The sequence below is a fragment of the Sceloporus undulatus genome, unplaced genomic scaffold (assembly GCF_019175285.1).
Source record: "Sceloporus undulatus isolate JIND9_A2432 ecotype Alabama unplaced genomic scaffold, SceUnd_v1.1 scaffold_12, whole genome shotgun sequence".
NCBI classification, from domain to species: domain Eukaryota; kingdom Metazoa; phylum Chordata; class Lepidosauria; order Squamata; family Phrynosomatidae; genus Sceloporus; species Sceloporus undulatus.
This window is the reverse complement of record NW_024802934.1, coordinates 6,126,188-6,151,054: the sequence shown is the minus strand read 5'-3', so window position 1 is coordinate 6,151,054 and position 24,867 is coordinate 6,126,188. Positions and strand designations below refer to the sequence as shown.

Below are 24,867 nucleotides of genomic sequence, written 5' to 3'. Positions count from 1 at the left end.
TCTAGCATACACATTTATAAATGCTCAACAGAATATCAGCCATGGGGTGGGGATAGAGGCCCTTCTGTGTGCATGTGAGCTCTGCATTCGCACATGTGTGTGTTCTGGCTACAAAACAGAATTAAGTAAACACTATATAGTTTTTTGTGGGTATTTCAGGTTATGTGGCCATGTTCTAGAAGAGTTTATTCCTGACATTTCACAGCATCTGTGGCTGACCTGGAAAAGAGAGAGCCACAGATGCTGGCAAAATGCCAGGAATAAACTCTTCTAGAACATGGCCACATAGCCCAAAAAACCCACAAAAAAACTATGGATGCTAGCCATGAAAGCCTTCGACTAGACACTGTGTCATTGGTCATAGGAAAAGAAACAAAAAAATAAACATGTTTTACATGCAGAACGATCTGGGCTTACTGTCTGGCATCTCCAATTAGGATTTGGAAATATTCCTTTTTGAAGGCCTTGAAAAATGTTAGCAATCATTTTGGACACTGAGGTAGAGGTCACACAGAGTATAGCACTTACATTTCTATATCGCTTTATAGAGCTAAGCACTCTCTAAGCAGTTTACAGTGTGTTAGCCAATTTTCCCCAACATTGGGTACTCATTTTACCGACCTCTCCCATTTCCCAGTCCCAGCATATGCTTGTTTCCCCTACTTTCTAAAGAGGAGAAGCAGGTTACAAAGGACATTCAGAGGATCTGGAGGTACAATTCTGCAGAAGCTCATCAACAATTATGAGGCAAAAATGAAGGGCAGTATGATGTTCTCAAGGATACATATATAATGCACTGAGTATTTGGTATGTGTCACATGCAGATTTTACACAAGTATTTGTTGTTGTCAACTTATTTCCAAGTTATGGCAACCATAAAGCTTGCTTTAGTGTTTTTCTGGGTCTGAATATTTGTGACTGGTCCAAAGTCACCCAGTGGATTTGCATGGCCAAGTGGGGAATTGAATCCTGATCTCCAGAAACGTCATCCAAAACCCATGCCACTACACCACCTTGACTCACTTACCGAAGCATATCCTACACAAGTATACACTGCAGAGTTAAAGAGTTATTTTGTTAATGTGCTGTCCAATATGAGTGGGCTGAAAATTTTGCCTTAAGACCGCCATCATCAAACCCTTGCAAAAATCATTTGGCTTTTATACTTGAAGAGATGGCAATTAAGATAGGCATTAGCCTGTCCTAGAAACAAGGTGAGGTCAAAGAGACACAGACAGAAAGGGAAAATGGATAGAGGAATGTTCCTATTGGTTGCTCTATCTGTTGCTAAGGTTCTTAGGGTTGTTTTTTAAGCATCCGCATGGCATTCCCCTTTTTACAGAACACCAAGAGGAAGTTCCCAACTCAAACAGAAACTTTTTATTCTTACCTAGAGGTTCTTTTTAAAAGTATTATTATTATTATTCTAGGATACATCACGGCAACCACCCCTTTTTTTCTCAGGAATGCATGGTTTTCTGGTTTCAGTTAAAGAGATCCTTATTGGATAGGAGGAAGAGCACAGGACCTTTACACTAGGACATTTAGATTTTTTGAATTCTTTTTCTTTTTAAAAAAAGAGGTGTGTTATCCAGGTCTCCAATGTCAGTAATGAGCAAAGACACAGGAGAGAGCAATGATTCACTAATTGTATGTATCATTATGAAATCTGAATGTTTATTGGCCAAACTGCCTACCTAGATTCCTTCATCTTGTCACACTACACAATTCTAGTACTGTATTTCACCATACCTGCTGTCATAACATTGTATGAAAATACTGGATTTGGAGCTATAGAGGGGTATTTAGAATTCTTAGCCAGAGAATTATGGTGGTTTATTAAACTGCAAACCTCAAGATTCCATAGAATGATGACATGGCAGTCAAAGTAGAATCATAGCACTATATGTATTATGAAGGGGCTGCTGAAGTTCCCTCTCTCCCCCCCCCCCTTTTGTCTGCTCTCCCTGCCTTCATTGTTTGTTGCTTCATACTTTTCTTTTAGTGTAAGTGTAATTTTAAGACATCTTGAATTATGTATATGGATTAGAAGGGTAGTTCAATTGTCATATAAATTTTAAAAAACAATTCACTACATCTGCAGTGACCTGGTATGTTAGTAAAGGAAGGAGGGCCACATATTTTATTTATTTGTTCGTTATTGCCTTTATATATACCTTTCTCCCAAAATGGAATTCAAGGCAGCTCATCCTTGCCCTCATCCTTGCATGTAAGGAACCCCTCTTTATCCCTCCATGCACAATATTGCACAGTAGACTTTGTTGTTGTTACTTGTGAAATTGACTTCAACTCACAGTGACCATATGAATGAGAGATGCCTAAGAGTTTTGGTCATCAACTATTCTATTCAGGTCTTGCAAACTCAGAGCTGTGGCTGATTGAATCAACCCACCGGTATTGCAGTCTTTCTTGTTCCCTCCTGCCTTCCACTAAGCTGAACATTATAGTCTTTTCCAGTGAGTCATGTTGCCCCATGACATACCTATAGAACGATAACCTCGGTTTAGTCATCTTTCTTTGCTCCTTGTGAAAAGTCAGAGCTGATTTTCTCTATGTCCCTTTTGTGCTCATTTGTGTTTTTAAGCAGTCCGTTGTGTTTTTTAAGCAGTCCACTCTTGTCCTACACCACATTTCAAATGCATTGATTTTCTTCCTGTCAGCTTTCTTCATTGGTCAGTTTTTACAACCATACATAGAAATTGGTAATGCTGTGGCATTAATGATTCTGACTTTGATATCTACTGTTACTCCTTTACAGGATCTTACCTAGTACCTTCCTAAATGACTTTCTCAGTCTTAATCTCCTGATTTATTGACTGTGGTCTCCATTTTGATTAATAACTGAACCTAGGTATACAGAATCTTTAATTTCATTTTCATTATCTACATTGAAGGTATAGAAATCTTCTATCGTCATTACTTTTGTTTTTGTTTTCAGTATTTAACTGTCCCTCTACTTTGGCACTTTCTTCCTTTACTTTCATCAATAGTTTTACCTTGAAAACCCTATGATAAGACAGGACATGTAATTAATATTGTATTGTATGTTTTATGCTTTTGTCAGTGCATAGCTGAAATATGAATTAAATGATTATTTAAACCACTTATTAAATGACATTGTTTAGATATGTGAAATGTGTTTCAAATTCATATTGTAGTAACCAATAAGGATCACTGACAATATAAACTTTGAAATCTAGTCAATAATTGCTGCCCTGAAACATCCTTCCTTGGTTTTCCACAACCATAAAAAAGTAGATCAATTAACCACTACAAAATGTGAGACACCTCTGATGTCTCATAGCTCAGAAGAAAGTAAATCAGTAAATATAGAGATAATTAAATGAGAATTGATGTTTTGACAATATTATTAACATCATTTGAATTCTGACCAATGTATTGATTTCCTTGAGTGCTGCTATTTATTTTGATAAAGAGCCATGTAGGCCATTTGATTGACAGTATCTGTGGACAAAAAGCTGGATTTTAGGTTTCACATTTAGCCATTTTCCCAATTAACTTCAGTTAGCTTCAGTTAATTGGAAAATCTGAATTAACGGAGAGGTGCAGTTTGAGGGCAAAACAAATCCATTTGCACATTCATCCTTTCTGCCCTAGCAACTTATCAGTTAAGTATCTTGGTTTGGAGGCAGCAGCCAGTGAACAAAACTAGAGAGAGAATGTGCCTTGCAAGCATTGAGATTTCTGTCAGGATGCAGCTTGAGGACATGAATGTTATTCTAAAGTGCATTTTTGGCCATTTCATCTATCCTCCCTGATTTTTAAGGAAAATACTGTAAGAAGAAGGAAGTGAGGTTATGAGGTGACGACAGAAAGAGATGGAGCAAGTGAAGGAATCTCTGAGTAGTTTGGGTTTGAACATTTATGTAAAACACAACCATATAACCGTTTTCACATTTCTCTTCCCTTGTTGGGGTCAGTCGTGTATGCTAACAGTGAGTGAAGTCAGCACTAAAAAGCAACCATTCTTACACACATGCAGAGAGATAGAGACCAGTCTTCTTTTTCTCTTAGTGAGATATGCTGGAGAAAGGGCCAAATGCTTTTACAAAGGTTTAAACTGATCACTAACAGAAGGTTTTTGATATAGTACTAACAGCCATATGACATCGAGGTTATCCAGAACTAATCTAGTACGTACAAATCATTACTAGTTTAGTTTAGGATTGATCAAATAATTTGACCAAAATGGTTCATTTTTATCTAGTTTTAGGTATGATTTTATTTGGGAATCAAAGATCAAGATTTCCTTCTAGTGTGTAGCTAGTTTGTCTGAGTACAAAGAGACTGGGTAAGCTTAGCTGCACATTTCTGAAATAGGTAGGCTTCCCTATTTAAAGCTGTGTGTGTGTTATATCCTATTTCATTTCCTCTGGTTAATTGTCCTCTTTGTCCTTGTTTTATCAGGACAATACCAGAATGCGCTCAAGTCCGTCTTTTTCAAGTTTACAGTACCAAGATGCTGGAAATTATATCTGTGAAACTACTTTGCAGGAAGTTGAAGGATTAAGGAAAAGGCAAATACTTACACTGATAGTACAAGGTAATGTGCAAACCAATCATTGTGCAATTTTGTTACATATAATTTCTATGTTTCTTCATAATGCCAACATGTTCTTACAAAGGCAGCCCACTTACACCTGACACTTCAGATTTAAGAAGAGACTAAAACTTGGTGTTTCATTAAGCTTTCAGGGAATAGTTATATTTTGTAGAGTTTTCATTGACTTTTCCTATATTGGGTATAAATGTTTATCAAAGGAATTGGATCTGAATCTATTAAGGAATTTAGGGTTCAGTACAGCTTAATATAAGATTATTGTGTATAAGATTGCAGCCTTAGTGAATTATTTTATGTTTTGTTTTTTAAATCAGATTTGATTATCATTATTTTTTATCCTTTTTTATTTTATTTTTAAGGAAAACCTCAGATCAAAATGTCAAAGAAAACCAGCACAGATGGATCATATAAAACTATAGCATGTCATGTGGAGGGATTTCCGAAACCAGCAGTGCAATGGTCTAGCAGTGGAGGTGTCATAAACAAAGTAAGTAATTTTCTCATTACCTTTTGCAAAGTCATTTAAATCCAAGTAAAAAACCACAGTGTTAAAAAAAATCACAGAAAGCAAGCCAGTGGAGCATTTTTTAGTTTCCCAAGCATGGATGTGATACATTATCTGTAAGCTATCATGCCAGACTGATTTCTTGTTCTACTTTATATAGAAACTATCTTGTTCCATTGAGCTCTTGAAAGTAGTCATTAATTTTAAATTACTTTTAAATTTTATTACATGATTTTGGGTTTTTGCATTTTATGTGAAGTTTTGATGTTTTTTACTATAATTTCATCTAAACACCTGGTTGACAAGTGGTGCAGTTTTATACATCTAAGAATTAAAGTTACTAAAGCCTTAAAACGTAGACAAAAAATACTGGCTGAGATCCTGAAGCAGCAGGATTGTACATCATCATCACCATCACCTTTATATAGTGCAAAGTGTGCATGGGACTTTACATGAGTGGTTTACAAATTGTCAGTTTGCTACTTCCTTGATCTCAGACTTATAATCTAAAAAGGGAAAGTGGGGGTGGCAGTGTGGGAGGGGATTAAGTCTGGTATTCTCTGTCTTAAAGGCCACAGCTGTGGCAGTTGGGAATGGAGGAAGGGCCTTTTCCCAGTTGCTGTGCTTAGGCACTATAGAGCTATGTTTGCCCATTCTTTCCCTCTAGAGGTGACAGCCGTATAGTGTAAATTTCTTCATGTGGAATTATGAATGAATGAATACACATTGATTGTGTCTGGCTATCACTGATCTAAATGGCAGAGTTGTGTAGTTGAACGCATATTCAAATGTGCCACCAAATGCACAACCATATGTTCATGCACATGTACATGCACAATGACCCCACATAATGATACTCTACATATCCATATGTCATTTTTTTTCTTCTGTAAGGGAACAGATGCATAAAACACCAATAGGCTTTCTGCCAATGTATATTGGATCCATTGATTGGATCCAAATTCTTCCAGATGTGTATAGAAAGTCTTTGGTCACAGTAGATCTTTGCCTGAATTCATTGATTATCCCCATCCCCAGTCGCTGCACCACAGTTTATCCCACTCATCAGAATCCCCTGGCCTTCTATGTAGTATTTTCAAGGCTGAATGGGGAAAGCGCTCTGTTAAAAGGAAAAGATGGGAAGTCCATTTCCATCAGTCCAGCTGCACATGCTTGAATCTGGATCCAGTCCTTTAAGTACCAGTAATCTAGTTCCACCTGATTATAAATTGGATTGATAGTTATCTGCATTTACATAAGCAGGTAGCTAATAATATGCAATGCTTTGAAATTTTGTGACAAAACACTTTCTCTGAGGAATATCCAACATTAGAAACTAGAAAAAACATAAAAGGAAAGGAATATTAAAAGAATTAAACATAATTATATTAGAATGAAACGAACCCCTGTTATAATTCCTAAAAGGTGTTTTTGATTCTCTCCTTTTACTACAATTAAATGTTAGGTATCTATTTAATGTACTTAAAGTATGTACCAAACATATGAATCTAATTCTTTTAAAAATCAGTTTGTGCATGCACACACAGATAGTTAACCTTCCAATAAGTTTTTCCATTTTTTTCCAGACAGAGGAAACTAAATATGTCAATGGAAAGTTCGTTAGTAAAATCAAAATTGCACCCGAGGAAAATGTTACATTAACATGTATTGCAGAAAATCAGCTGGAAAGAACTGTACATTCTTTGAATGTATCTGCTAGTAAGTACTATTTATTTTATTTGTTAATAATACTTGTATACAAAAAAGTAATACAGTTTCTAAGCATGTCAAGTCGAAGGCTTTCATGGCCAGCATCCATAGTTTTTGCGGGTTTTGGGGGCTGTGTGGCCATGTTCTGTAAGAGTTTCTTCCGGATGTTTCACCTGCATCTGTGGCTGGCATCTTCAGAGAGGTTTCTAAGCAGTTTATGCACAAGTACTGTAACAACCACAATCACAGCTAAAAGACTTCATAGTGGTTATGTAAACCACTTTTCTACAGTCACTGTAGGCTATAAAGTTTTGCAAGCTGAGAAAAGCTAGTATAAACAAGTAAATTTTGAGAACTTGTTAGACATAATAGAATATCCTCTGTAATATTCTAGAAGATACATACTGTCCCTACAAATTAGGAAGATGTATGCCAAATCTGAAAATAAAATATATACATTTCTCTCCCACTGCAACCAGTCTCCTAGGTATCCTAGTCTTGAGCTATTTAAGACTTTGTCTGTCACCAACAGAAGCTTGATCATGGTTTGGAAGCTAACATGTTTTCATGAATATTTGAAACATTTTTTTTAAACTGAGTAGCAGATGACAGATCGTTGTATCATATTTTCACCTATTTTCCCATAAAACAGCCATCAGTGTCCAAACTCTCATGAATTACCTTTTGCTAGTATGTTGTTTACAAGTCACTTTGTTATCTTCCAAGGAGAAAAAGGGAGCAAACACTTAGCAACTAACCTCTCAGAACTATGTTGTCATGGTAAATTCTGACACTTGTTCCTTTTTTGAAAAGATACCCAGAAATGCAAATGAGTCTGGCTATAGTAACACACTTCTTGTTGTCAAGCCTCCATGCCATAGAAATCTCTAGTAACTCAGGGTTTTGCCATTCATTGTTTTTTTTTTACCCAGTGTGGGTTTTTTCCCAGGCTACTTTCAATTCTGTCATTATCATCATCATCATCATCACCATCATCATCATTTTAAACATCCTTTAGTTCAGTCCATTAACAGGTTTCACTTTAATTTATGTGCAAAACCAATTCTATAGGAACCAAATGGAAGAAGCTCACTTATCCATACCCCCATCAAGGTCAGACTAGATTTTTTTTCTTTCCCCTTTTACCTCCTTTTGGTGTTCTTACTAATAATGATTGCTTTCTCATTGATTGAAGTGGAATTAATGTACACTTCAAGGTAGAGGTAACAATCACTGTCATCCTAGGGACTGAATTCAGTTTCAGAGAAATCTTGGGGACACCCATTCCTTCTGGCCAAGACAAAAGTAGCAAAAAGTGGGACTGAAGAAAGTTTGACTGGGGCTCAGTGAGAGAGCTCTGTCTTGGCAGTTATGTCTGGTATACCACCCTCCAAAGCCTACCTTTTCAGTCTTGCAGCAATCCATCCATAGGGTTTCCAAGATGCCGCAGATAGAGGTGTCTGGAAATGACTCTGTATCTCTCTTGCAGTCATGGGGCATGTTGAGAACAGGCAGCTGGAGAAACTTCTCAGGTCCTGCTTGCCTCAGTGTGCTGTGAATGGAGAGCACTGCAAACATCAAAGACCCAATTTGCAGTGCCTCAGTTGGGCAATTGGGCACTGCCAGGAGGAAAAGTAGGTTTGTGGAGTCGTAGTCATTAATAACCGCAAATATGAATCCTCAAAATTACAAGATTGCAATTGAAATTTACAATCTTGTAACTATTGAACAGGATGCCAATGAGTAATTTTTAGCTTATGTCACCATCTAAACCTTCAGAGAGGCATGTTAACTTTTTAGAATGGAAAAAGTCATTCAGATGCTGGGAAACCACCAAATGATCGTGTCATGGAGAATGGGGTGATGCTTACTTGGCTTAACTATGAAATCTAGACTAGGCCCTAAGAGAGTCAGATTTGCCTCCCCTTGTTATATCATTGCCACAGGAAGTGTACATGTCTCCCAAGTGAAGAGACAGTTTTCATTACTTTCTTCAGTCTGCCCCAGTATACCCTCTTTTCCCCTCTGCCAATTCTGGCAAAGGCCAGAGAGATTTTTGAGAAGGTTAGATGAGGGTTTATGAGACTGGGTTATCACCACTAATGTTGGACCCTATTCCAGCACCACCACCCCCAGAAGAGATCTGATATCCCATGTGTCCTCTGTCATGCTTTTTTATAATTACAGCACCTTAGAAATAAATAAATAAATAAATAATAGGGACCATGGGGCTACAGGACAAATGAAACTTTTAATCACATTAAGCAGCCTCTCAGGCTCTCTATTTAGGATTGGGTCTTCTGCCTACAATTTCTTGCTTCACTAATTTGAATAATGTCACTAGTAACTTAGTGTGGTGTAATACATGACATGCCAAGTGTAGTGTAGTGTAATACATGACATGCCAAGGTTGTGTATGGAGAATAATCATCATAATCTATTGACAGTTAAAGATAGAGCTGTTTCAGTACTGAGTGATCCCCCCCTCTATGTATTCCATGTAAGGTTCAAAATTTACTCCCATGTTACTTTATATAGTAACATGGGAGTAAATTTACTAATAGGATGTACTATTTTTTATTTATTTATCTTTATTTTATTTTAATTTAAGTTGGATACTAGACATACAAAAGTAGATTTTTATACTTGAAAAAAGTAAAAGGCATCATACAAGATAGAAGATAAGATATTACACACTATGTAAGCGTGGGGATGTACTATTTTTAATGTAACTTAGTAGCACTCAGTTGTCTGTCCCCACACTCTTCTCGCATCCTCAGTGCCTGTAATTAGGTGAGCTTTTTTTGTTTTAGTCCACTACACAGTGTTAATGGTAAATAAATGATTCTTAATCAAGAAGTAATTTATTACAGTAGTAGACCACCATAAAAAGAGAGAAAACAATTTTTACCATAGTGCATGAAACAGAATAACAGAAAATATAAAAAAAATGTAACATTCACATTTAATAGTAAAAGAAAGAAAGTCACAACACTCTACCTAAACTCAAGGTTTGTACATAATCCCACCATCCCCAGATGCAGTTATTCAAAAACAGGTTGAGCTGTGGTTTTCCAAATGAAGATAACAGGTGATGAATTCACCATAACTAGTTGTGTTAACCCTCATACTGTAGGATGGAACATTTAGTGCCTCAAGGTTCACATATTTACAATGTAGGCAATATAGAGCATTGTCACCTATACAGTTGTAAATAGTTCCTCCAGATTTCAACAGTTTATCATATATTCGTGTTTTATCCCATAAGAAAAAACAAAAACAAAAAAACCAGGTAATTAATTGGCGGGGTATTTTTGGTTTTGTTTTGTTTTGTTTTTGTCCTGGGATACTTTTTCTGTCTAGGAATTATATTGGGGAAAATATATCATGTTTTTCAGCAAACTGCAATGCAGCAAAGAGGACATGGCATGTTCTGGTTGTCTGTAGGATGCACCCATCTATGGAAATTAAATTTATTTGATTGTGGGGGACAGTGGAATTCATTAATATACACAATCATAAAATAATTTTGTGTTTTATTATATTTTATTTTGAAAAATGTTTATTCCACCTATTCTTGATTCTTCATGTACAAATCATCTATTAGACATCATCTAATGGTCTTTTTACAACTCACAATGCCTTGGAATTGTCTTTGAGGTGAGAGCATACCTTATAACTCACCCTGTATAAGTATTTTCATCATAATGCATGAGGGTTTGTATAGTTCTTATTCCTATTCTTCAGACCCTACTGCCCTACTTCCAGGTCATCTTTGAAACTGACCTCTGAAATGTGGGATGCAGACATTTAGGAGCCATTGATATTGAATTTCTACAACAATAGAAACACTGACATCATGCTCTTCTTAACCTTTCCATGACACACCCATAAGTCACTTTTCAGTGGCAATTGCCACAGAGCATATTTTCTGTTATAAATTACATCTTACCTCACAGAGATTTGGAAGGCACAGTCTCATTTCATGAAGCAATTTCAGTTGTAATGAATGCTGTTTGGAACCCTTTATACACAATATACATATTTTGCCTTCCTGAACATTTGCAGACAGTTCCTTCCCTCACTGTTTTAAATCTTTTTGAAAACTTTTTTCTCTTCTAAAGTGTTTGGAGTTTTATTTTAATAATGTTTTATCATTCTGTATATTTTTATAATATTTATTTGTCACTTTGCTTTATCTTATGCTATTTTTGTATTGTATTCTGGATAATGTTTTATAATTGTATTGTACTGTATAATTTATTTGCATTATTCTGTCCTTCCCCTCTGTGCATGTGTATATATTTTAGGTTGTATGCCTTTGGCAAGGCTGACTGGTTTTTGTTGTTATTTTACTTGTAGAGCACCATATACATCAATGGTGCTATATAAGTAAACAACTATAATAACAAGTGCACTGAAAATGTGGTAAGAAATACATGCACGGTTACTGTACAACCAGTAGGTTGCCTAAACATTGTAACCCTTGCTTTTCAAGGGATAAAGTAGTTTCCTTATGACTCTTCTGCTGGGATAATTGGGTTCTTAAACTAGGTAGAATACCCTTATGCTGTTTACCTTCTCCATGTCAGCCCAATGTATTAATTATATCATTTGTAATTTGTCCATTGAATTTCAGTGGGGCTTGTAGGAGCAATCCCCATGAATTGTACAGTGCCTTTCTCAGTCTGTTTAACATGTCCATTGATCAAGGGATGTTTGCATGAATTCACCCAAAGATGTGTAATCAAGGCAATCTATACAATAATAGAGGGTTGAAAAGGCAGCACGCAAGACAGAGTAACACATACATACAGTACATCTTTTCACTAGGCCTTAGTAAGATGGTACAGTACTTGACACTTTTTGGATGAAGCACTTTCATATAATACATTGTGGAAATAAAATAAGGATTACTGCCAGACAGGAAAAAAATACATAATTATTTTGGTTGGTTGTTGTATTCTGCTATCTTAAGTATGAACTTGTGGCTCAGCTGAAAAATATATATTCTTATATATCAGAAGAGATTAGAAGTTTCCAAGGTGATTTTTTCAGCAGGTTTAAAAAATATTAATTTATTTTATTTTATTTTCAGTAAGTATTCCAGAATCTGATGAACCAGAAGAAAAAAGTAGTAAGTACATAAAAATAGACCACTACTTGTTCAGCACATTTAGAGAAAAGGCTTCTTCTCTTCTTCTTTTTATTCTTTTCTTTTTTTCTTTCTTTTCTCCCCCATTTTTCTGGCCTGCTCCATTCTTTGGGTAGAGCTGGAAAAATAAAAATAATCCCTAGGTTAAAACTAAATTAAATTTAGAACATTAAACCTAAAACCAATTGCTAGTCACAGCTAGCGTAAACCCAGTACATAGAGAGATCTTGTAGCACCTTTAAGACTAACTAAAAGAAAGAAATTGGCAGCATGAGCTTTCATAGACTTCAGTCTACTTTCTCAGATGCATTTAAATCCATTTAATCAATAGGAACTTGATAATCAACATATGTAAGGTGCAGTGATTGATTGGGTCTAGCAGCTTGTTCTAGGCCTAAAGTGTAAAGAAATGCAGGGTTGGATCCAGGGTTAAATTTGGCTGAAAGTCACTCAAATCAAAGGGACAAACTTCTCATGCAGTACAGTACAATACAAAACTGAACATTCTGTGAGTTTTCTAAGTGTCATTGTTGGGTATTTTCTGACCCCAGTGAAAATTTCAGGATATAGAAATGCCTCAAGTTGAAATGAGTGTTTGTATTTCATCCAAACACTGTACCAGAAAAAACAACATGAATAAAAGTCAAAAAATATAAAATAAAATTAATTAACATTTATTGTAGAATTTTTCCTGAACCCAGGAATTCCTGTGTTCACCACAAAAAGAATCAGTTTTGATTTCCACTGATCGATGCAGCCTACTGATAGCCTAAGCACATCACTTCTATTCCTTTGTATCATGACTTTCTAAAAAAAAAAAAAAAGGGGGGGGGGGGGGAGGAACCTGTAGGAATATTTTTAAAATCCTTGTATGTTATATTAGTGAGGGGGAAATACTTCAGTGCACAAAAACCCTGACATTTTGCCAGAGTAGTGTAGAGCTTTGACTGTTGGACTATAACTAGAGTCCAGGTTTTAAATCCCTACACAGCCATGGAAACCTGCCAAGTGACCTTTGGAAAATCACACTCTCTCAGCCTCAGAGGAAGTTTGAATAAATCTTGCCAAGAAACCCCCATGATGGGGCCACTCACTCACAACCCACAAGGTGGTGAGTTCAAGATCAGCCAGGGCTCAGGCTCGACTCAACCTTGCATCCTTCTCAGGTCGCTAAAATGAGTACCCAGCTTGTTGGGGACAATTATCTTACAGGTTTAAACTGCTTAGAGACTGCTTAGGTGGTATGAAGCTGGAGTCGGTAATGGGCTGGATGAGGGAAAACAGACTCAGCCTGAATCCAGAGAAAACGGAAGTACTTGTGATAGGTTCTCCCGGCCCAGGGATGGCGGTGGTTCCACCTGTCCTGAATGGGATCACGCTTCCTGTGAAGGACTCAGTACGCAGTTTGGGGGTGCTCCTTGACTCGTCGCTCCACCTTACATTTCAGGTGGATGCGACAGTCAAGAGCACCTGTTATCAGCTTTGGCTGATACGCCAACTGTGTCCCTACCTGAGCCGGAGAGACCTTGAAACTGTAGTACATGCTCTGGTAACCTCTCAATTGGATTTCTGCAATGCGCTCTACATGGGGCAGCCCTTGTATCACACCTGGAAGCTGCAGTTAGTGTAGAATATGGCAGCACGACTGGTCACTAGTACATCCAGGGCCAGTCATATAACACCAGTCCTTAAAGACCTACACTGGCTGCCTATTCACTTCCGGGCGCAATACAGGAGCCCTGGTGGCGCAGTGGTTAAATGCCTGTATTGCAGCCATTCACTCGAAACCACAAGGTTGCGAGTTCAAGACCAGCAAAAGGGCCCAAGCTCGACTCAGGCTTGCATCCTTCCGAGGTCGCTAAAATGAGTACCCAGACTGTTGGGGGCAAATTAGCTTACTTGCTAATTAGCTTACTTGCTGTTCACCGCTATGATCTTTGGAATAGCAGTATATAAATAAAACAAATTATTAAATTATTAATACAAGGTATTGGTTATTACCTTTAAAGCCCTAAATGGCTTGGGCCCAGGGTACTTAGAGGACCGCCTCTCTCCATACAATCCGCCCCGCACACTCAGATCATCTGGGCAGCAACTGTTAAGAGCTCCAGAGGTTCGACTAGTTACCACCACCAGGAGGGCCTTTACCACCTCGGCCCCCAACCTCTGGAACTCGCTGCCTGTCGAGCTCCGCTCAGCCACCTCCCTTGTCCAATTTAAGAAGGGGATGAAGACCTATCTTTTCGAGCAGGCCTACCCCTGACTCCCGCCCCTGGATACTCTTTCCCTACCTCCTTCGTCAGCATTGTCTAGCTGGCATGAGTTTGGGTAATTGGGTTGTTGTTTTTATTGTATGTTTTAACTGTTTTGGATTTTATTGTATGTATTTTTTGCTGTAAACCGCCTTGATTTCTTTAGAAAGGAGGTATAGAAATAAAATTTTATTTATTATTATATATATTGCTATTACTATAGGACCACCATAAGTTGGAAATGCCATGGAAGGCATACAATACAATAGCAACACAGTTTGCTGAAAGTTGAGAACACTAGCTGAGGTCTTACTTCAGTCTGATAGAGCATCACTCTTTGCAAACATATTTACAAAAAATGGGGGAGGCAGCAGAGGCTGCACCTTGTGCCCAAATGTACTACAATAGCTAGTGAATGGTATGGAGCCTGCCTCCATCTCCTAAGTCCACTGATTTGGGTTTGTTCTGGCTGTTCTTGATAACAGAAATAAGAAGGAATAGTGTGTGTTCCCCTTCCTCCTTTGGGGCTCAAGAACAACTAAACAGCAGTAGCAATAGCAGCTACATGTCTATACCGCTTCATACTGAACTAAGCAGTCTCTAAGCAGTTTACAACATGTAAACTGGTTATTCATTTTAGCAACCTCAGAAGGCTACCCTTAAGTCCCTTGCTGGAATCCAACTCAGGAGCTTGTGGCTGTGAGTGAGTGGCTGCCGTACCGGCATTTAACCACTGTGCCACCAGGGCTCCTTAACCAAAACAAACTCAGGCACACCCCTGCAGCCAGAGATGGAACTGCACATGGCAACCCTTAAGCTAATGTAGCTTGCTGGATTGTGGGGCCTTGAAAACAAATGTTCTGAATTTCTTGTTTGTGATGTCTAAAACAATATATATGCAAGTGTTAATGGTATGCCTGCCCTTGTCACCAACAAGATTCTGGTCATTGATTACAAATCTATAGTTGGCAATGTCTTAACATGCCTAAATGGTGGGTCTAGTTTGTTGTGAATTCTGCTACAAACTGTGACCTAGAAGGCTAGCATATCTCCTCCTAGTATGTAAGAGTAAAAATTTTCAGGAGTGCCATTGATTTGAGTGGGTTTGCTCTAAGTATGGCTAACTCTGAATCCAATCTAAAGTTTAAAAAAAACAGGTAAGCAAAGAAAATTGCTTTTATAAAAGAATGACAGCTCTTGCACAAGTTTATATTATTACTATTCTTAACTAAAAGCTATAAGATGTTGAGAATAAGGCTGTAATTCTCAAATTATTTTCTCCAAAAATGGCAATATTAGTAATCCTAGCACCAAGTTATGGAGTATTTAGCAACATAGTCACAACACTTTAAAATCTTAGTCTCAATATTGTTGTGTTTCTCTGAATCCTGCCTGCATTTTTCCCCACCCTTTTATATCAGGTCAAGACTTGTTTATGTATTTTTTAATGCGCACATTTATTCATACATTTTACCTAATTTACACAATTTGTCCCACTGACTAAAGCATGCTTGTGTAGTCATTTTCCAATTGTGCATTCTTTACTCATTTCCATCTTGAAATGAATAGTTTTATGCATCTGAAATCGGAGGCTTTCGTGGCCAGCATCCATAGTTTTTTGTGGGTTTTTTGGGCTATGCACAATAAAAAGAGTGGTAGAGTGGGCAAAACAGATCTATGAACCCAACTTCTTGGAAGATGAATTGAAGCACCTAGACTGGGCTCTACATGCTAATGGTTATTCCAGCTCAGACAGCAGAAGGGCTGCCAGTTCCAGAAAAACCTAGAGGAGTAAAGACAAACAATCACCTAAAGGGAAAGTATTTTTACCATACATCAAAGGAGTCACAGACAGAATAGGAAAACTGGTGAGGAAATATAACCTCCAAATAGTTTACAACCTGACCAAGAAAACCCAGCAGGAAAGGACAGCCTCAGGAATTTACCACATACCATGCGGATGTGAATAAGTCTACATAGGGACCACCAAATGCAGTGTCAAAACATGAATCAAGGAACATGAGAGACACTGCAGACTGGGTCAGCCAAAAAAATCAGCAGTAGCAGAACACGTTATAAACCATCCTGGACATAAAATGCTATTTGAAAACAATGAAACACCAAGACAACTTCAGTAGAAAAGAAGAAACCCTTAAAGTTAGCAAAGTTTGGCTACCAGTCCTGAAAAACACTAAAATCAAGACCCAGCAAAATGCAAATGGAAAAAAAAACCCACACCCAGGGTCAGGGGTTTTCCAGGCAGACAACGATCACTAATTAAACAGACATTAATCATCTTTGCATACCCTCTCACCCTGAGGCCTTGCCATTCAACAACTGAACAATACACAGATTACCACTGAAATCACTCTTCCCTACCCAGGGTCACACAGTATATATATAACCCACTCTCTTCCATGCCAGCATTTCTCTGGAGATGCCAGCCACAGATGCTCGCAAAACATCAGGAATAAACTCTTCTGGAACATGGCCACATAGCCCAAAACCTCATAAAAACTATAATTTTATGCATGCTTTATTTCACCAAAACGTCCTCTAAACTTGCATGTCATGAGTAAATTATCAAGCCATGGTGTATTTTGTCTCACAGTGAATCTTGAGAGGTGAAAAAAGGCTATTTTTCTTGAGACTGACAATAATTCATTGAAATTCTTTCTAATCCCTAATTTTGAATAAACATATTTGCATCTAAAGGACAGGAGATGGGCACTTGTACAGTTCTCAGATTGCAGACACTAGTCTGGAGTTAGTAAACCTTCAGGAGTGTTCTCTTAGTCTTCTGGCTACAGTAAATGGGGCCACAGAAGAGCTATGGAGGAAATGGTATTAGGACTGCAGCAGTCCTGTTTTTATCAGTCCTGTTAAATGTGCATACTTCTCACAATGCTTTCGTAAAATCAGCTTTAGTTTAGAAATACTTCTAGATATGTATAGTTTGAAATTAGTTTCTCATACTTTCTTGGATCAAAATCCACCATAAAAGGATACCTTTATTGATAGCTCACAAAGGAATCAAGACAAACTGGATCTCAAAGGTAGTCGTTTTTTTGTTTTGCTAATGGAATTTAAAGTATGTTTCCTGGAATTTAAGAATCTCCCTGTAACCACATGGCCTGCCTTCATGAATACCCCTCCATAGCCTCTGAATTAAGAACAACAGCCACAACATCTTGACAAAATAGAGGCCTACGACTAACATCATCACTTTTTCTTTCTTTCTCCTGTATGATTTTAACACCTTTTGCCTGATGAAGAAGCCAGCAGAGTTTCAAAAGCTTGCAACATGTATATCAGCCTTTTGGTTGGCCCAATGTCCATATCATTATTTGGTGGATTTTAGATGTTATTGTACTTTGCTATATGGCCAACATGGCTACCCCTGGATATGTTTCTTTGATCAAGATATTGTTTCTTCTTTTGTTTTAGATGATAATAGGGAAAACGTTAATGACCAGGCAAAGCTAATAGTGGGAATCGTGGTTGGTCTCCTTCTAGCAGCTCTGGTAGCTGGTGTTGCTTACTGGATATATGTGAAGAAATCAAAGTAAGACTTAACTAATAAAATTCTTAATATTTTACTGTTATGAAGGCTACCTTTTCACTAAATTTGCTTTATGTAGCATTTTGAAAATTGTAGAAGTGTGGATATGCTCACCAAATTGTGTATTTATCTAAATAGTTTTCTATTTATAAATATTTAATCATCAAAAGATTCCATAACACTGCACAAGTTTTTATAAATGTGGATAGATCCACAGATGAAAGAAAAGCCAGCAGATTAAAAAAAAGTAAAAATACTTGAAAATGCTAATCAAATAGAGTTTTGTTCAGGGACTAAAAAGAAAAAAGCATTAGCAGCTGACAAATCTCCCCAGAAGAGGAGGATATTCCATAGGCAAGGCGGCCAAGTTTCAAGTACAACTGCAGTTACACAACTCCCTTCGGAGAGGGAAGGCTAGAACCTGAAAGTGTTAATCTTTAAATTACTAGTCCTAGAACCCCTCTGCCAGACAGCCATTTTGGACTACATTTCCAGGATGATTTCTGGAAGTACAATCCAAAATAAAATCCCTCCACCATGCGGAAAGCACATGGGAAAGGGCATCATTGATAGATGACCCTAAAACATTGTCAGGTAGGCATGGAAACAGGTTCTTTTTCAAGAATCTAGGTTCAGAGCTATGTTGCTAATAGAAATGTTGAACTGTCATGCAAAATAAAGAGGTTACTTAGGAAGACTCTGTCTCCATAGAGACTCCAACGTTGTATGTTTCCACCAAAGTATTCTGCATAGATTTAAATAGGTTTTTTTTTACTGAAATCGTAAGTTTCTGTAAAATCCAAGTAACTGTTTACTTAAATCCAAGTTTCAGCCATATTTTTTTCCCTTTCATTGTATTTTTAAATTATTTATTTAATTTTGAGGGATCATGCTATAGTAAAATGTAATTCTGGAACTACCAAGGGAATTCTGGAAGAACTGCTGCTTCTTTTTTAAAAAAAAATCCTTTGCTTAGTAGCACTATACATATTTTTATATAAATGTTCATCGCTTTAATCATCTAGATATATGGCAAGTATACTGGTTATGAAATACTGTTAAATTAAAATACACAATACATTCTTTAGCCTGGTGTAATATCTCTTGATAACCAAAAACAGGAATGTGAAAGGTGCAGCCTGTGAGCCACATACAGCCACCCCAGGTGCCCCATTTTGGGGCTGAGGACATTGTTGAAAAAAACCTCTATGTCCCCAAACACTCTCCAAACCTTTTCAGCCTAAGCCCTGAGGATGGAATGTGCCACCTAAATTCTCCCACAATTGCCCAGCCTAAAGTATTTCATGATTAATGAAACTGGTAAGTTGAATGTTTGAAGTTACTATCAAAGATGGATTTAGCCACAGTGGTCATGTAAATATTGTATTCATTATGGCCTGGTCATTGGAGGTTTTCATTACACAGGGGCATGTAACATATCTCCTAAGAGTGATAGCTATCCATGTGAAGTTCCTATGACTAACTGGCATGCAGTTAATCATAATGTGTATGGACTTTTAACAGGTTGCTGAAATCATCCTTAGCTCAGCCTGTATATGCATGAACTCACTATACATATAGTGCACCCGCGTTTTACATGAGCATGCCATACGCAGCTTTCAGCATATGCTGAAAGCCACCCTGGAAGAGCCCATCACGTGCCCTGGAAGAACTAATGGGGTGCGTGCCTGTGGTGCGTGCGCGCCACCACATGCCACGGGCACAAGCCCCATTACTTCCTATTATGGATCCCTGCGTAAGGGAGGGTGCACTGTACTAGCCTTTTCGCACTCAAGGTTTTGTCACAAATAAATAGGAAAGAGTGCTTCACTCATATACTTTGTATATTAGAAAATACTATAATAAAATAATGTTATATTTAGACCATATGTAGAAATGTGGCAAAATGTGTTATATTTTAATTTCTCAAAGATGGAGTGAAAACATCTGTTATTTGGTAAAGTTTATATTATGTCTTTGTGAGAAATACTAAGTATGATGTCAATACAGAAAGTATTCTGTTGAATTGCTTGTTTGTAAGCCAATTCCTCCTTTATAGGTTTGGTAGTATGACAAGTAAATAATTTTTAAAACATGGTAATTTAGGAAAACTTTTTAGATATTTTTATATATAGATATGTGGAAGCAAAGAAGTATGTTGGAACTCACATTTGTATCAGTTTCCTATATCTTTCAAGCTGTCTTCCATATAGGGAGAAAAAGCTACAGGAATTTCTCAGCCCTATTGTTGATGTGGGTTATAGTGCTTTAAGTTCAACATCATCAGCCTTGCTGTAGATACTGCTCTGGAGAGGTGTACAGATTTTGAGTCTTCCTGTATAGACTCCTTCTCTATCAGATTCATCGAGTTGTTCAAAGTGTTGGTCATGACCTATAAAGCCCTACACGGCGTGAGTCCAGATTATTTGAGAGATTGTATCTCCCCATATGAACCTTCAAGAGCTCTAAGATCTGCAGGAGAAAGTTTTCTCTATGTCCCATCAAGATCACAAGCTAACCTGGTGAGGACATGAGAGAGAGCCTTCTCAGTGGCTGCTCCCAACCAATGCCCTTCCTTGGGAGGCTAGACTGGCCCCCTCCCTACTGCCCTTTCGCCATCATGTAAAAACATTTCTATGATGGCAAGCTTTCTGTACATAATGCATAGTAGGTTGATTTTATGGAGCAGGTGGATTTTTAGTCTGTTTTTAACTTAACTATATACAGTATTTTATGATTTTATATTATATTTGATTGTATTTTATATGATTTTATATATAATGTTTTAATTGTTTGACTTTTATAATAATTTTAAATGTTTTATCTGTGAGCCGCCTTGGGATCCCTCCAGGGAGAAAAGTGGGATATAAAATAAGTAAATAAATAATGTTAGAGACCAGAAGGGCCATCAGCCTCTCTTTAAAGCCTCCAAAGGAGGAGCCTCCACCACATTCTAAGGCAGCAAGTTCCACTGTCAAACTGCTCTTTAACATCAGGAAGTTCTTCCTAATGTTTTAAGTGAAATCTCTTTTCCTGTGCTTTACTTCATGCGCCCTAGAGCAGAAGAAAATAAGCTTACTCCATCTTCAGTATGGCATCCTTTCACATATGTAATCATGAGTATCATGTGTCTTTGTGTATGAATACTGAGCTGGTTGAATATAAGTTATTTTTTTCCAAGGGTGAACTTGTGTTGAGTCAAAAAGGGAAGGGAATCATATTTGATGGCTCTATGCCTAATCTCCATTCACTGATACAAGTCTTTAGAGCAGCCTAACTGATGTCTTCAGATTTGTTGGATTATAACACTCATGTTCTCCAGGCTGACCATGTATAATCCAACTCACTTGGTGGCATCAGGTTGAGGAGAAGGCTGCTTTTGAATAGGGTCTGGGGATTGTTTTGTTATGGTATGTTTTCCCTGAGAGCCAAATTGGCTCTGGACAAGTCATTTGGGCATTGCACACTAAACTGGTAGGATTATTCTCCTAACTGACACATAGGCTTCAGTAACTGACGCATTGGGTTGAACTATTTTTACACATGGATATGCACACTCAATCAGCTTTCCTCTCAAGAGATACAATGTGCCCTTCTTTTATGGGGAGGATCCGTTCCGGACCCCTCCCCCCCCCCACGTAAAAGAAAAGGCACATATGCTCAAATAATGGGGCTTGTGCTCGCGGCGGTGTGAGGTGGCAGCAGCGCACGCACCACGGGTACACGCACCATTGTTCCTTCCAGCGTGCACCACCGCTTCTTCCAGCGCTGCTTTCAGAGTATGCTGAAAGCAGCGTATAATGCACCCACATATGATGCAGGCGCACTGTACTAACACTGAGAATGTCATCGTGCAATTTTATTATGGAACCTGTAATAAAAGTGCCCTGTCAATTTAACATACATGTGACTGCTTTTAGTACTCTTAGGAACGTGTGGCAAACCTGTGGTCCTCTAGATGTTCATTACCTGCTTTTTCCATTGTCTCCCACATTGGCAGGAACTAATGGGAACTGGAATCTGACAACATCTGGAAGCTTACAAGTTCCCTAACCCTGATCTAAAGCTGATAGATTTATACAATATTGTACAATCAAAAAAGTGTGTGGTCTGACATCATCACAATACCATTTATCTGACCAAAAGTGGACTTAATTGTCTCTGTTTGTAAGGCACAGAGAGAGTCTAACATAATAGTAACTTGCTTTGATGTTGTATTTTAACAATATCTTGCAAGGAAGATGATGTAGCTCCAGTATACCTTGCCATACATTAGACTTCAGCTGTCTCAACCTTTTCAGAATCTTTCTTTTTAAGACAGTTTTCCACAACCTGATGTCTTCCAGATTTATTTATTTATTTACTATTAAATTTATATACCCTGTTTTAGAAGTAAAATTACTTTAAAAAACCCACCAAACTAACAAGTACAATAGAAGTAAAAAATATCAGATGAAAATACAGAACACTATAAGTACTATTAAACTTTAGAGATCTAATCAGATCTAATCAGCAGTCTATAATACATACCGTAGGCTGACATCACGTTAATGACATGTGTATGTAAGTGCTCCTTATGCATCCCTGTGTCACTTTTGGGGAAGCAAGGCACTATTCCCTTGCTTTCTCCCTGCAGCAGTTTTCAACCCATAGCTAGTGAGATCACTTGTTCCTATAGTGACAGAAGTCTGGTTCAACAAGTATACAAAAGCTGTACACTTGCTCTAACAGAAGAGGTTCCTCAGCATAGAACTGTCTATTTCCAAACTCCCCAGACTTAGGAACAGTCCAGTTATATTGTCCCCATCTTGTCAAGATTCCGTTTATCAATCCTCATCTAACCCATTACTTCTTCCAAACTATAGTACAGCCCGTGCACTACATCAAATTGATTTCAGATGTAATAGGGATGGAGAGCATTCTAATAGTACTTCATCCCAAGTCTCCAAATGAACTCCTCCAGTAGCTCCAATGATGCTAAAGAGCATGGAAGACAAGATGGAATTTTGCAGTAGCTCAGAATTCAAGCATCACAAGACCAAGCTCATGGTGCTAAGTGCTGGAAGATCCTGTTGGAAAGAGCAGAACCATCATATCACTGTGGTGCTATAGAGGCTTGGAATTGTAGTTCAGTACGTCTGGAACTCACTGGATGATTTAATAGTGCTTTAAATATCCAGAGATCTACCTCTTGCTCAAGAAGCTTATCTGTGACTCCCACAAAACACAAGGATTATGTTACTCTGTATGTCCTGATATCTTGCCTACCTACTGAAATTATGTTCTCCTTTCTTCTCCCACCCATTTCTGATTCTTTTCTTATTTTCATTTTGGCAACCTGCTGTAACCATTTCCTTAAACATTCTTAAAGATTCCTATGCTGTTTTACCACTAGTAAAAGCTCACTGCAAGTCAGTTATGCAAACATGGTTTTTAATACAATTATAGCTTTGAGTATCCTAGAACACCAAAGTCCATGTTTGCATAACTCACTGCAACAAGGTCCAAAAATACTGAATAATGATTTCGGATCATATAAAAGGAGAATCAATTGGCTTATTTTCAAGATTTTTAAAGGAGATAATGAACCTAATACGTCTAAAACAGATTATGTTGGGTAGTGAGTGAATTATTTGTTGTTAAATTATGTATAATTACTATACCTGTCAATTCTGAATAAAACTTAATCAGCTGAATTATCTCTGCAGGCAGTCTTCTGTTTTCAGCATGAATTTGTCTCTTAGTATTAATCATTGTTGCAGCTTTCTGGGAACTATAAAGTATTTAAAAAAATAAGGATTTCACAAAAAAAAATTAATGCCCAAAGAGATCCAAGTAGTGTGGATTTTTTTTAAAAAAAAAATCCTTCCTGACATGCTCCCCAAAATTTGATATCCACATAGGCCACCTCTCTCAAACAGTTTTTGAACTATTATTCATATAATCTCTGTCCCCAAAGGGATGTCAACGGAGAATCTGAGAAGGAGGCAGCACAGAACATTCAAACCCTCCCGAGGCAAGAAAGTTACTTTTTTATGTGTGTTGTGATTTGTAGAATTTTTATTGTCTTGTCATATCCCATAATAAGAACGTGATATATTACCCCTAAAAGGATACTGAGATTTTCTATATATCCATCAAAGGATTGGTAGCTAACATCTTGCACTGTAGTAACAGATTCATAACCTACAGTTATAGATCCACAAGTGGTCCATTTTTAGATATGCCTTGTATTCATAGTTGTGGCGCTATTGCCATGATCATAAACACTGCCAGAACCCACTTTAAACTCTGTGGAGTTGGAGAGGGATCATTGCACTGTGGCTTGGAGGAGGGAGGGCCTAGCCTCGCCATCCTGAATGTCTCACCCATCCACACTACAGACTTCTGTTGCTTAGTTTAAGGTGGGTTTCAAGGGCTAATTTCTCTTAGATCATTCATAATTACAAATATGATGTGGAATCTTGGCTGTTATTTTTATCAGTGAACTGAAAACAAAGTCAGTGAACCGTGAAAACAAAATTGACATAACCCCTCTCAGTTGGCTTTTAATGAGGTATTCCTAATACACTGTGTACTTTTAAATCAAAAAACTGGGGGATGTTAAATCATTCTCTTTGAGATTTTAAAGGCTTATTCCTTCTATGTCTGTCTCTCTGTCTGTGAATGTGTGTGTGTGTGTGTGTGTGTGTGTGTGTGTGTGTGTGAAAAAGGTACTAAATTTCAAATGAAAATAAGGTATGCCTTTTGCGATATGAGGACATTTCCACTGCTGGCAGTAGTGGAGCACATGCTAGATGTGCTTGTCTTCAGTGAATGTCATTTGTAGAATGTTCATATTGCAGTTGTTTTAAAATGTCAACGTAACTTAATATTTTGAATGAGAAAAATATGTTTATGTTTTTAGGATAGCACTTGAGGAATAGATCAACTTAATTCAATACTTTATCCACCCTTCAGCTGTGAAGAGCTGGCAGTGGGTTAGGTTAGGATAGGATGTAGTCCAAGTGATTACTTGAATTAATGAAATAAGAAGAAGAAGAAGAAGAAGAAGAAGAAGAAGAAGAAGAAGAAGAAGAA

At 37.6% G+C, this 24,867-nt stretch overlaps 1 protein-coding gene across 1 annotated transcript in view; it reads left to right on the top strand.

Annotated features, from left to right (window-relative positions):
- LOC121917216 (CD166 antigen-like) overlaps positions 1 to 24,867 on the top strand; it is a 188,300-nt gene that overhangs the window by 150,670 nt on the left and 12,763 nt on the right. The window contains exons 9-15 of the mRNA XM_042442972.1: positions 1,581 to 1,650; positions 4,450 to 4,585; positions 4,963 to 5,090; positions 6,695 to 6,827; positions 11,917 to 11,955; positions 17,673 to 17,790; positions 23,747 to 23,803. Coding sequence (XP_042298906.1) covers positions 1,581 to 1,650; positions 4,450 to 4,585; positions 4,963 to 5,090; positions 6,695 to 6,827; positions 11,917 to 11,955; positions 17,673 to 17,790; positions 23,747 to 23,803 — 681 coding nt within the window. The remainder of the gene's footprint in view (positions 1 to 1,580; positions 1,651 to 4,449; positions 4,586 to 4,962; positions 5,091 to 6,694; positions 6,828 to 11,916; positions 11,956 to 17,672; positions 17,791 to 23,746; positions 23,804 to 24,867) is intronic.